At 47.6% G+C, this 14,352-nt stretch overlaps 1 protein-coding gene across 4 annotated transcripts; it reads right to left on the bottom strand.

Moving 5' to 3' along the window:
- Positions 1-43: 43 nt before the first annotated feature.
- Positions 44-13,857, bottom strand: LOC115537114 (uncharacterized). 4 transcript variants are annotated; one of them, XM_030348792.1, is made up of 11 exons: positions 13,543-13,857; positions 12,956-13,166; positions 12,143-12,664; positions 11,653-11,919; positions 10,627-11,163; positions 10,231-10,295; positions 9,769-9,875; positions 8,963-9,106; positions 6,765-6,896; positions 3,699-3,968; positions 44-1,226 (listed from the first exon to the last, which is right to left on the bottom strand). In XM_030348792.1, exons 2-11 carry the CDS (start codon positions 13,093-13,095, stop codon positions 1,020-1,022), a joined length of 2,391 nt encoding a protein of 796 aa, XP_030204652.1. In that variant the 5' UTR covers positions 13,096-13,166; positions 13,543-13,857; the 3' UTR covers positions 44-1,019. The 4 variants fall into 4 exon arrangements, with proteins under 4 accessions (XP_030204652.1, XP_030204650.1, XP_030204651.1 ...); XM_030348790.1 differs by having other exon boundaries at positions 12,956-13,199; XM_030348791.1 differs by having other exon boundaries at positions 12,956-13,227.
- Positions 13,858-14,352: the final 495 nt, after the last annotated feature.

Consider the following 14,352-nt stretch of genomic DNA (forward strand, 5'->3'; position numbering starts at 1 on the left):
CAGCCTCTGTACTAAAGACAGGAGCACAAACAGGGACGCCAGCTTGGAAAACAAATTATTTTTATTCCCATTTTAGATTCCCACTCTCCCCTCCCCCCGAATAAACAACCAAGAGATCAGACTAATCAGAGTCCTCTTCTCCGCCACCGGCTGAAAGGCGGGCCATGGTGGCGTCCTGGCGGTCGGGGGGCCGCGTTAGACCCTCCTACTTATTGTGCATTAAATCTAAGGCAACTTGGAGCACCGCATGAGGCCGCAGTACCGTGGAGCCCGCCCGCCCAGTGGTTCCCAACCTCGGGTTCAGACCCCACCCTTCATCCCTCGGCGGCCTGCTCACATACACAGGACCCTTTCAAGGCATCTTTTAAATCACTTCATCGCCGAGTATCTATAGACGACTGGCAGGGTCACCCACCACAACACATCCAAACCGGGCGTCCGTAAGCGGGGAAACACTGAGCTGGGCCCCGGCACTGCAGGGCCGAAGGCTGGTGTAGGACGTTGGCACATCTCACCCCAAGAACAGCTTGGTTAAAAGGCAGTTTGTCACTCACTCAATCACACTCTCTCTCTCAAACACACACACACAGCTGGTGTTTGAACACACCCAGATCTCTAAATTCCAAAGTTTTGATGTAATATTGGTGCGACACAAAGAAAGGGGACTGACAACACCATAAGTCTGTGCCTGGGGCTCAAGTGTGGATGACACTGCGCACGCGCATGCGCACCCCCCCCCCCCCCCCCCATGGTGGCTGATATTTAGTACTTCTGTGGCGGCAGAGGCCTGAGTCAGAAGACCGTCCTTGAATTTGGCAAAAAAGGAGGGGGGGGACAAATAGGTTTGGGTGTTCGCCAGTATGTGCTTATAGTTCTGTCACACAAACACACAAGCCGCAACACACGCACGCACACAACTTGCATCATTTGTTATATATGGCACCAGAGTCTGGAAGGACCTGAGGATGTGGACGGGTAGGAGGAGGCTTCCCCCTCCCCCCTCCAACCCCCTCTTCCTATCATCTGGACGCTGCTTCTGGTGCCGCTGTCGCCATGACGACCGGCACGTTGTAGTGGCGGTCATCCTCGGTGACCAGGCTGATGGCGGGCCAGTCTTCACGGTGATCGTCGGGGTAGTAGGTCAGGAACTCCTCGGTGCCGCTCATGTAGAGGCGGTACACCTGGATGGTGCAGCGCAGGGCGTAGCCCAGCAGGAACATCTCCACCTGCAGGGGGACGGAGAGGTCCTTCAGTCAATCCACAGCTCAGCAGGTACCCCCTTCCTCAGGGGGGTCCCTGGATCTCCCAACCCATGTAGCGTTCATTTCCAGAGTGCGTTACATGGTGTCCCAAAACACTGTAGAAGGCTCCCCCATCCATCTGACCAATAAAGCTGCAAGATTTCACTACCTGGCTAATTTAGTCGGAAAATGCTTTTTTACAATCTCTTATATATAAAAAAAGAAGTTATTCCACCACTGTGTCAGAATTGTATGAAATGTCATGAAGTCGCAGTAACATGCCTCTGCAAACCTGTCAGGTCCACTAAACCTGGCACCAGCAACTGGAACAATGATAGGATATCAATCATTAGCCTAGTCATGACAACCAAAGGAACATTAGCAGAAGTACAGCCGTCCCCCTCAGGCAGGGTGACAAACAGGATAGGATTACTGTATGTTACCGGAGAACAAGAAAAAAATAGATTTAACTAGCTAACGTTAAGTTGGATAGATTTACCAGTTGAAATAAACATTTGCAATGAATACTCTATTGATGTTCATGGCCAACTAATGTATTCATAATATATCGTAAAATAATCTTAATGTTAAACGCTGTAATAAGCAATGTATTTAAAAATCCTGATCACATTTTCAGATAGGTTTTTATACTATTTCTCCAAGAAGAGCAAGATGTCGATGAGGAAGAACGATCCGGTAACGTTGCTTGAGTTAGGGAGGGTTCAAGGTTCTATAATATTTTAATGTTCTTATGGGTTGCATGATCAAATGTTTGATTTTGAATTATCTAGGATTACTAATAAATGTATTAAAGAAACCGTTGAAATTGTAGAGAGCTCTTGATTCCAACCATTCTTTTTGGTTCCGTTTGTTTTGATTTGATTTAACTTATCACATAGCGAAACTAATTACCACTAGTACCTATTGTTTGTTTTTCTATGATTTGCCTGTTTGTGTATTCTGGGATTAGTATAAAACATTACTGGAGGAGATCAGCAACAGGGTATTCAACGTGCTGTCTCAGTGACTCACTGGATTTGGCCCACTACAATGAAAGTAATCCCCTTTGTAAGCAATACTTCGTCCAATAGTCATCTGAAACCCTTTACCCAAGTGAAAGCCGTTGGTGTGCAGAAGTATCAGTCACCAAAGCCTGAATGTGCAACTCATCTAAAGCTGAACACGCAGCTCTGAGTATTGCTTTTTGTGAATCAAGGGTTTCACTCAAGTACTTTCAGGTCAAAAAAAGTAAAAACAAACTGCCTCAGAAAGAGATTCAACAAATCCCAAGCCCTGCAATATGAAACAAACTCCACATACTCTAGCCTACATAATGTAGCATTTTGCTGCGGAAGATGAGAACCGTGGGAGTAAAGGTACTCCAGTGCTGTTCCCGGCCCCAGCTCTCCCAGTGAAGACATGAAAACAACAATTAACCGGACCGCTGCGTCCGACACTCCGACGCTCCCTGCAGCAGCAGCAGCTCCGGACAAGTGTGAGCATGCGACGGCGCATGTGGAATGCCAGTGTACGCTTCATCTGGAATTATCCAGAGGAACCGGTTGCGAGTCGCACGCTCTGTCTGCTCAACGGACCGACAACAGCAGCAGCAGATGTTCCGTCGCGTTAATCCCTTCCTTTTAAACTGCCAACTTCCTGCTGAAGAACATTAAGCATGACCGTTGTTTGAAAAGACAATAGAACAGCCTTGGGCCTGAACTAAACATAATGTCATCGGGACAAAAATATATAAAGATATGTGATGCAAAACTGCTTTCCATGTTTTCTATCTACTTGGTCTTGAAGGCTTACAGTTAAGACCCAGCATATGGTGTTGTGTGAGAGATCCACCATGGAATGGTCAGGATTGGTCACCATACGATCACATGACTTATGTTTCACAGTGCACTAGAAGTGAACCAAACATCAGAGAAGGTAAATAAAGGTTGCTTGTGTCAGTAAGGAGCAGCTGGGGATGGGCAGAGCTGAAGACACACAACAACACACACAGGAAGCAGTTTGTTGTTCTTCCCAGCCCATAATAAGTATTCTAACCAGGACACCAGGAGGCGCGTGTCTGCCAGTAACCACTAAAACATTTAGGAGGTCTCAAATACAGGTCCTGTTGACCGGCCTTCCTATATTAGAGGACAGGACGGCTCCAGGATTCCAGGGGCCCATGGTGACACATACCATTAAATCACATGATCAACATGTATTTTAATATATCATTATATACAATAAATTAAATAAGTGCCACTTGCTACAGTCCAGCACGTACCCAGTAGTCTATACCAAGTGGTAGGCTGATCATCCATCCAGCTGTCATACATCTGGGTGGAGCCCCGTTGACTCATCAGCACTGTACTTGGCTTGGACCTAGTGAGGCCCGACTCTTATTGGGTCTCGGGTGTCATGGGGTGCGTCACTGTGTTGCGGCCCGTGTGATTGGCTCACCTGCTCCAGGCCCCCGCTGACGCCCACCTGCCTCAGGTGGTTGGTGAGGAAGGTGCGCGGGCAGGGGGAGGTGTCGCGGGCGAACAGCAGCCAGCAGAACACGGGGACGTCGTGGCCCTGCTCCATGCTGCGGTGCAGCTCGGCCGCGCGGCCCAGCATCAGCAGCTTGAGGGCCTCCATCAGCCCCAGCTCCTCCTGCCCGCCCTGGAACACGCCCTCGCACAGCCGGCGCCGCGCCTCCGCCGTGGGGCAGTCCGCCGCCGCCGCCCACTGGAAGGGGGAGAGGTCAGGGAAGGGGGGGGGGGGGGGAGGAGGGGACCCGTTGCGTCGTTGAGGGTTGGACACCGTCTAGAGACGGCGGAAGGTCCTCCGCTCATCTGCTGCTCTGATCAGCTGGGAGACGGTCTCAAGTTGAGGCTGGAAATCGAACTGTCTTTACACACTTGGACCCCTAAGGGACACAACCGACACACAGTATCCAGAATCTGATTCCTAGTGCTCCTCTGCTAGTAGCAGGTTTAAACCAGCTGCAGTACGGAGGGAATGCCGCCATTGCCCACAGCGCAACTCAGTCACCTGGGAGGAAAGAGTCGGCTGAATGACTTATTGAAGTGCAAGATCTGAGACTAACCCTAGTCCTGGTGTTGGAGTTGAACCGGAAAACATCTAAAACTAACCCCCAGTGTTACGGTCAACCCAGAACAACAACATCTAAAAGGGGTGTAACGATATTTCGTGCCATAAAATATTGCGATATTAAAACGTGATGAAATGTGTTGTTGAGACCAAAAGATGGTTTACGATGTAATTATTATTCTTTTCATACTTTATTTATGGACATAAGTATGCACTTAACAATGAATAGACTAGGAAAAACTTTTTGTTTATTTTCATTCATGACAAGATGATTAGTCTATACCATGTCACTATAACACATCTTGTTTACAGTTTCCTAAGAAATGGAAATATAGGGCAAATTGCATTGTTTTGCATAGTTTGTGTCTTCAAAATAAGAGAAAATATTTTTTCAGCCATACATTTTCTTCATGTGTTTCTTCAATATCGTGTATCGTATTGAATTGTGAGCTGAGGGAATCGTCAAACCCCAACATGTAAAACTTACCCCCAGTGTTTGTCAAACCAGGAAAACATCTAAAACTAACCCCAAGTGTTACTCAACCCAGGAAAACATCTAAAACTATCCCCCAGTATTACAGTCAACCAAAAACAACAACTCTAAAACTAACCCCCAGTGCTACAGTCAACCCAGAACAACAACATCTTTCACTGAGACCAAAGAACAAACTCAGGACTCCTTCCTGTGAAACGTTGCTCAGCCGTTGAGGGTCTCTACACGCCAACAGCGGCAAATCATTCTGGTTTTAATGACGACAGACTGGCTGGGCTGGTCTGAGGCAGAACACATGGGGCAGCTTGAGAGTCCTGGCCTGGGCCTAAAGGAGTTATGAAGGCCGGCCTGGGGCCCCTCAGTTTAAACCACTGTCGTTCACACCAAGGCCCAATCCCATTTCTACCCCTTCCCCTTACCCCTCCCCCTTGTTTTGAAGGGGTTAGATGGCAAAACATCTGAATTTACCCGTTTGCTCTATAGAACGGTCTTATTTCAGTTACAGTGATCAAATGTATATTACCATGTTGAAGTTCATGTAAGACCTAGTGCCATGTTTAAAACAAAAAAACAATTCTTCAGGGTTCTTTAAAGTGTAGCACCTTTAGCCCCTCCCCTCTGTGCCGGGGTGCTTCTGAAGACCCTCTCTGGATCATACCCACTTCAATATTTCTATTTCAATTTAGATGAACAATATCTTATTATTTTCAACATACGTGCAATAAAATACAGCCTGGATGCACTTTAGCTCATGCTCTCCCATTATGTCTATTTCTCACCATTTTTGATTGCCTTGCATTGTATTGTGAAAGTAACTAGTCAGGATTATACAGTAATGTGACTGTAAGTACTGAGTCAGGAGGATTATACAGTATTGTGAATGTGAGTAACGAGTCAGGCTCCTGTGACTGTAGTATTAATAGCCCGACAGGAAGAGGCTCCATATGGAACAAATTAGAGGCCAGCGCTGTGTCAGGGCCCTAATGGAGCCAGGACCGGTGACCACAGCAGGAGAGGTTAAAGACTGCACTTTTACTTTGACCTGCTGGCCCAACTCCCTGGCCACGCTCTGACTATGGCGTTTCAAGCCCCAGGCTACAACCTTTTCCCAACTCTCAAGTACAGTTAACAAACTAAACGGACACTTCTTGAGTCAGTATATTTGAGTTGTCTTGGGCTGTTTTCTTTTTATGTTTTTAAAAGAAAGCACTCCCTCCTTTTATACCTAATTTCCTTACTCTCTTGTGGGGAAATGACCAACTGGTTTGGAGTGGTTTTACTGTGTGGTGTTTGGGCTGTGTCTCTTTGCCGTTGGGCTTCCCATGCGAGAGCGAGCGATTGCTTGGGAGTCAAACCTGATTTATAGTCCCAGTGTGTGAGCTCCGCGAGCTGGCACCAACCAAAAGTGACGCCATCCCGATCCTCACGCTTGTTCTACGGCGATTTGTCGCCTACCTCTGAAAAGGGAAGCTCCGTACGGAGCGAGCGAACCGCGCGTCCAAACCGACGTTGGGGCTGTACGGCCACTATGGAGTCTGCCTGCTAACTAGCATCCTTTCCAGGTCATTTAAAAAATGGACAGAACTTTGGCAACATTCAGCACTTTGCCATGGGTGACCCCTCATAGGGTAGATACTAGCCTTGTCTCAATGGTGGTGAGCTAGATAAGGCTCCCCTGTGGAAAAGGGCCATCACTGCAAAGGCTAATTTGGACCAAAGGTCACAGTTGCGATATGCAAGAGGTGCAGTTTAGCTAATTATATTCAATGCCTTACACATCGGGCAAAATATCTGTCTTTTGAATGTAAATATCTCCATTCGAGGGCTTTCTCAGCCAATGTTCATGTTTTGTTTAATCACAGCCTATGATGTGATTAGTCAGAAACAGTTTAATAGAGGAACAGCCCTCATTATAACATAACTGTAGTGTGTCATACCGTTTTCCTGAGGAGCTCAATGTATCCTTTAAGTCGTTGGGTCACGCCGCTTTGGCCGTCTCCTGACTGGTACTCCCCCGGAAACCACCACCGGCTGAGTAGTCCGTCAGGGCCCTCCAGCTCCCCAGGCAACTGTCCACACAGAGCACCACACCAGGGGCCAATCAACCAGGGGTCAATCAACCAGGGGACACAGGGCCAGGGGCCAATCAACCAGGGGGACACAGGGCCAGGGGGCAATGAATCAAGGACCACCGGAACCAGGACCACTAGAACCAGGACCACTAGAACCAGAGGCCACTGGAAACAGGACCACTAGAACCAGAGGCCACTGGAACCAGGACCACCAGAACCAGAGGCCACTGGAAACAGGACCACTAGAACCAGAGGCCACTGGAACCAGGAACACCAGAACCAGAGGCCACTGAAACCAGGACCACTAGAACCAGAGGCCACTGGAACCAGGACCACTAGAACCAGAGGCCACTGAAACCAGGACCACTAGAACCAGAGGCCACTGAAACCAGGACCACTAGAACCAGAGGGCAACTGGCACCAGCACCACTGGAACCAGTGTCCGATGGAACCAGGTGACACTGGATCCAGAGGACCCTGTCATGTGTTCTTCACCTCTGCAACAATATGCATCATCAACATCACAACTAGGGCTGGCGAAAATGTAAAATATTCTTGACCGACCACCGAGCCTCATTAACCGGTTAATACCGGTTAACCGGTATCAGATTAAAATGTGCTATTTGAAATAACAGCCCTTTCGAGCCACGCCAGCCAGCTGCTATTTTGTAACTCTGCTTATCTCTCTCCCGTTCTGCCTCTGATTCACACACACACAATCTCCGAGTGAGAGGCAGTGGCTCTAACCGCGGCACGACCTGTGTTTGAATTGAAACACGAGGCATGCTTACTGCAAGTTGACCGTGTGTAGAGAGCGGGCTCGAACGCCCACCATGGTCTGAGATGGGGCGCACCTGGTTGAGACCCTGCGCGGGATTCACCAGGGGCCAATCGGAGGAGGGCAGCGTTAGGAGCTCATTTGAAGCATTGCGGCCATTTAAGAAAATGACAGCTCTGAAGAGACGCCGCTTGTTTAGTTTGGAGGAGACGGTAATATTGAGTGTGAGGGATAATTTTTTTCACTTCACGCAAAAAGATCTTGGAATGAGATGGCTAACTGTAGTCTTATAGCGTTTAGTTTACTGTCCATAATAATTGAGAGATCATATTCTCCGCCGCTCGCATGCGGGAATAATTAGGATTTGAGGAGAAATCAAACAGTGGGCTAGAGAGACGCAGTGTCCGTCCAACTTCCAATAAGTCACCTTATCTGATCGTCTTTTTGTGTGAAGTGAAACCAACACACACTCCACGGTAGTCTGGCTCCGCCTGCCTAAGTACTTCCGCTCAATTTGTATTTCCCTTCAGTACTAGGTCTGGGTCTGCGGTATGTTAGTGGGTTTTCTCTGTCTAAATTTTCCGCGTCCAATCAGCGAACAGAGGGAGTGGCTGAGGTCAATGACGTTAAAGTCAGCTCTCGTTGACGGACATCTTCAAGCATGGTGATTGGTTGTTTACAGCCTTGGCGCGTGATAGACCTCTGAAGAATAAGTCCCGCCTCCGAGGCTCCAAAACCCAAGTTGAATCTAGGTGGATAAAGTGTGTGGTTCAAAACCTGAGCAGCTTTTACCTCTTCACCACCTACCGAGTTTGTCACGTACAATCATTCAGAACCCCCATGTTATTTTCCATCGACATTTAAACATGGAACCAAGAGCCTCGGAGGCGGGACTTATTCTTCAGAGGTCTATTCCCGGCCAAACGTTAGCGATTGGTTATGGCAGATCCAGAGTGACACTGGGCAGATCCAATAGTTTTAAACTTCAACAGACACCCGCCTTCAAGTGAGTTAACGTTTGTCAATTGAGTAGGTCCAGACTCTCTGTACAAATGAAATGAAGTACGAGATTCTGGTAGGACCAGGCTAACTCCACACTGATCCCAATTTATATTTTAAACGACAAGCGACAAGATTGATCGGTCAACGTTGATACGGTCAACTATCGGTCAAACGGTCATCGGTTAACAACCCTTATCTCAACACGCTTTTTTCTACCCAGCAAAATACTAAACAAAACAGTTAGTTCCAGTAACTCTGGTTGTGGCTGTCACTGTGCGGTTACCGTGGTGAAGTGATCTTGCTGGAGCCAGGCGGGGGACTTGGTGGTCTGGGAGAGGACCTGGAAGAGGGTGGCCCTCAGGGCGCAGTAGTTGTCCCCCCGCACACGACGCACACCGCCAAACCGCTCCATCATCTGCTGGTAGCCCTGCAACAAAGCCCCATCGCAGGTCAGATCACCAGCACTATCACACTACACACCGGGATCACTATGACAACAGCATTGCAACAGGCAGACACTCATATAGTGGGGACCAGCGTAAAGGTCTTCAAACAGTGCCCCAACGACAACAGAACCACGTTAAAGTTGAAATAAAGTTATAAAAAAAGCAGTCTCAATAAAAGTCTATAAAACAGGATTTTATAGATCCAAATCGTGTCTAGCCAGCAGACCAGTTCAAAGCCACCTTTAGTCCAACGACTGGACTTTGGACTAACGGACCACAGTGTTGTCCTTAATATGTAATGGAAACACAACTGGGATTTAACTAGAGAAACCCTTTCCATAAAGAAAAAGACCTTCAAGAGTCAACTGTCGTTAGCTCTTACAAATGTTAGGCTAATGCATCTAAGTGGAGCTAGCTCAAACAAGCCTTTATTGCAACTAGGTCTAACTAGCCATCACTGTGGCTAGGACTAACTAGCATTAACTTAAGCTGGTCTGACCCGCATTTAATTTAGCGAGGCCGAGCAAGCATTTGCAGAGGCTAGCTCTTACAAGTTTTACTTACTTCACTCTAGCCTTTAGTGTGGCTAGCTCAAACTAGCGCCTGGCATCCCTAGCATTAATGAATCGGGAAACTTACTGACCTTCCTTATAAGGGCGCTCTTAGTAGTGTTTCCTCTCCACTCCCGCTGGCTGTAGGACAGCAGGTCCACCATTGGGGCCAGACTGCAGCTCTCCTCCACCTTCAGATCTGAGACAGGACATGGGAGTTAGTCCATGGTAGTATAGTACATCACCTAGCATTACATAAGTGGGCATAGCGTACAGTGGCATAGCTTTGAATATCAGCTTATAATAGACAGACTAACATTGCAGAAATAACAAACAAGAATAGATTACAGTAGCAGAGTTTGTAGTGGCATTGCATAGACTAGCATAGCATACAGCAGCATAACATTCAGTATCATAGCATATATTAGTATAGCATACAGAAGCTTAGCATAGTAAGTGTAGCATAGAGTAATGCCAGTGCTAGACGTAGTCATAAAGTTAGATCTACAAATATGTTATATGTTGTGACATAAATTCTGCCAAGGGTTACTGACGTGTGACTTCCGCAGAGGATGGCGATGAGTACATATCCTCCTTCGATGCATAAATGTCTTCGTCGCTAGGAGGAAAAACAGGACAAGGTCTTCCTCAATCATAAAACAGAGACTCACATCTACAAGCCCTGATGAACACAGGTAGTTGAATGAAAGTCACACAACCCTCAAAACATGCAGCTTCGCAGGAGAAGTTTGAAAGCCCTTAAATGCAGCTATATATGTGTTTTACACTTCTATCCATGTTATGTGTTATTGTTACACCCATTCCTTATGTGTATTAAACATATCATGCCTTCCTGTTCTTTCAGACACAGAATACTCATGGGAAGAGCGATGTCCTAACCAGTCCAACGAGCTCATTGCTTCACTAAAGTAGAAAAACATCAAGCTTACCTTTCTCCCTGGTCCACCAGGGACACCTCCGCCTTCCCCTCCTCCTCCTCCTTCTCCTCCTCCTCCTTCTCCTCCTCCTCCTCACCCGCCGTCTCCTCGTCTTCATCATCCATTTCTACCTCCCCCCCCCCAGCAGCAGTATGGGTCTCCTTCCCCTCTCCTCCGACACTTGTATCCATCGGCTCAATGGAAGCCCCCATCCCCCGCCCGGCGGCCTCCTCCTCCTCCTCCTGCCCGTCTCCTTTCCAAACTGCTTCCTGTTGTACATCGACCACTTCCTGCTGATCCTGATCCTGGTTCACCCCCAGGTGGTTGTACCCGATCCAGTTCCCTGAAGGACTGGTGACCAGGGGCCTGGGTTCATCCTCCGGGGGCTTCTCCAGGGTCTCGTTTGGGGCCCTGAGCTCCGACGGGAGGTCGCTGAGCTCCATCGGTGAGGCTCTGAGCTCCGTCGGTGAGGCCCTGATCTCCGTCGGTGTGGCCCTGAGCTCTGACGGGAGGTCAGAGTGGAGATCTTCCTCCAGAGGAGTTGGCTTGCTGTCAAAGACACCAGGCAGCCAGCCCAACGTCAACGGTTTACATTTTGTTTTGCTGATTTTTATTTGCTTCATAGTCTTAAATGCAACTGTGTTTGGCAACACCATTCAGAAAAGCACTCACTCACAATACTAACCTACTCTGCAATCTTGTCCGATTGATTTGTTTGGAACTTACTTTTTTTTGGAGCTTAAATTATGATTGTATACTTTACTTGGTAGTTCTTACCCTCACATATCAGTGACTTTCTGCTTAAAAAAAAATTAAAAGCTATACAAAATATTGCTAAATGTTTACGTAAGATTTTTTTGGAGCACAGTTGGAAAACTCCCTAGCTCTGCATGTTGTAAACATAGAGGACAGGAAATGGGACTTTCACTGTGGTGACTAAGTGCCCCCTGGTGGTCACAGGGGAACTAGCAACAACAGACATGACTAACACTCTGTACACAAGGATTGTTCTGGGAGTACGAGTGTGAAGCAGCTCACCTCTGCCTGCTGTCCACAGGGCAGTCGGTCTCTTGATCCAGGACATCACTGGGCCAAGTAGAGTGGAGGGAATTGTCATGAACTGTATTGCTGAGGCCTGGAACAGTATGGCTGGACCCGTCACCACAGACCTGGAGGGCCGGGGAATGGATCTTCTCCACAAAACTGCCGACGGGCACCTCCCCACAGACCTGGGGCTCCAGAGAACAGACCTGGAGGTCTGGGGAGGAGCTGCCCTCCTCCAAAATCCGCTCTGGTATCACAGCCCTGGAGGTGAGAAGGAAACAACAGAATATTGATTTACCTGTCCATCATGCCAGCACACCTGGAGACAGACAGGAAGAGACAGACAGGAAGAGAGAGAGAGCGAGAGCGAGAATACAAACTTACCAAAGACAAAACAAAAAATTTAAATAAGTAGCAAAGAGAGCAATCTATATGTCGGGACTGGTGGGTTAACCTGAGCTCTGCTTCCTGTCACATGACTCACCGGGTGGTTGGAGTTTGGGGAGCAGAAGGAGGCGGCTGGGAGAGCAACTGTGTGTTTGAGATCTTCGGGGGGGAGAAGCCCCCCAGAGCAGGAAGCAGGGACTCTGGCGATTCTTCCTTCCGGAGACCCTCCGGAGAGTTCCTCCGCTCTCCTTCACAGTGTGCGTCGGTGACTTCCTGTGAAGTGCTGGGGGGGGAACATCTCTCCTCCGCCACCGCTGCTGTTGTTTGCTTCTCTGGCGTTGCCACGACGACTGTTCCCGTCACCGCCACATCTGGGGCTACAGCGGCGGGCAGCGGCTGGAGCTGGGGGTCCAGGGGTCCACCGGCGCTGCTCTGATGTCGGGTGGGAGGGGCCACGTCTTCCGTACACACGCTCTCCTTCTGGACCACGCCGTTCTCCTGCCGCATGCTGGGAGTGTTTTCTCCCTGTCTCACCTGCGCCGTCACTGATGTCTGCTCCTCTGCTTTGATCTGCTCCTCCTTCATCTCCCCCTCTTTGATCTCACCCATGCTGGCTTTCCTGCGGAGTACACACACACACACACACACACACACACACACACACACACACACACACACACACACACACACACACACACATTCAGTCATAGAGCATCAAGAGAGGTAGCTTACCTCTGAACATGAGATAGGACACTGTATATTTTAAAGGTTCAATATAGACCCAACATGGAATCGTTAAAACCATACCAAAATACCCTGTAATGTGAATACATTTTCAATTGACATGTGTATTGCAGCATTTTATTCCCAGGTAAACAATCCTATATTAAACTCATATTTATACATTTACCTCCCATCAGAGGTGGGGCTGTCCGGGAAAGCACCTTCTATCCCCGTTTCAGGGGGCGCGGCGGTCTTTCCAGCCAACAACCCGCTCTTCTCCTCCAGGGATGCGCAGGGAGTCTCGGCATGACAACAACAGCTCCCCATCGTATGAGAAAGCCCCGAGGTGTGGGAGTCCACCGGATCTACAGCCCGAGTCCGGTGACCCCGAGGATCATCTGGACGGTTCTCCAACTTAACTACAGCCCGAACTGAAGAAGTGCATTCCTCTGAATACACCTGGATCATGACGATATAAAGTTGATAACTACAACATAGGATACATAGTTCACCCTTTTGTGCCTTCTACTTCGATCACGGGTTCATGTCAAGTTAATGTTTGTTATTTCCTGGTAGAACCAGAATGAAATGCCATGCATGATTGAGGGTTTGCATGTACCTGTATCTCAAGTATGTTAATGCTATAACTTTACAGCTAATAATTAGAACCACCACATGACGAGTAAATCATTCATTCGGGCATGGGATCACATCATTCTACTTTAAATTGTGGTCAGATATCAGGCGAATGACTTAAAATATGTGCTCACAAACCTGATAAACGGGTCTCACTGCAGAACGTGTCCGGAGAGTCCAGTGTAAGGCGATTTCTGTTTCACTTTCCTTTTCTCGTGTACAACAGGATTAGCCTGCTAGCTACAGCTAGTGGTTCCCCTGTATTATTAACTATGTTATTAAACCGCTTATTTTCCGCGTCGGGTATCCGTTATCATCTAATGCATCAGCTCAGACGGCTCTAAGTTATACATATGAAGTGCGTTGTGTATAATACGAGATATTATCCAAGCTAAACCATTGCAGGTCGAATGTGAAATCGGATCCGCATTTTGTAAAAGCGACGTCACATTCGTTTACGCCCAGCGCGATGCTGCATTCAGGGGAACTCGTAAATATCCAATTCTCACCAATGAGGCATTCAAGGAACCACGTTAACACGTTCCTCCATGATTGGTCCATGCTAATTTGAATTTAATACGAGTCGAAATAGGGTAATATTAATCATAAAAGTTTGATGGTGTTTTATTTTTGTTCCAGTATTATGTTGTAGTAGTAGAACTAGCAGTGTGATTTGTGTCAGTACACAAAACCTTGAGAGCAAAAGTATTCTCAGCGGGTATTATTACCACTGAATCATTTGTTTTAATCTGCTTTTTCATGATTGGTAATTTGGTATTGATTCAGATTGAATCAGACTGAAAACCTTGAATTAACAAATGTAACTTCGCTGTACTATAATAACTTTCATCAAGTTATGTTTTATTTTCATTAATTCTCTGCTATTCTTCAGAAAGTAGATGCAACTAGAGTCTACTAAACGGCTTCATATGTTCACTATGTGACCCC

This window comes from Gadus morhua, chromosome 23, assembly GCF_902167405.1.
Source record: "Gadus morhua chromosome 23, gadMor3.0, whole genome shotgun sequence".
Taxonomy (NCBI): domain Eukaryota; kingdom Metazoa; phylum Chordata; class Actinopteri; order Gadiformes; family Gadidae; genus Gadus; species Gadus morhua.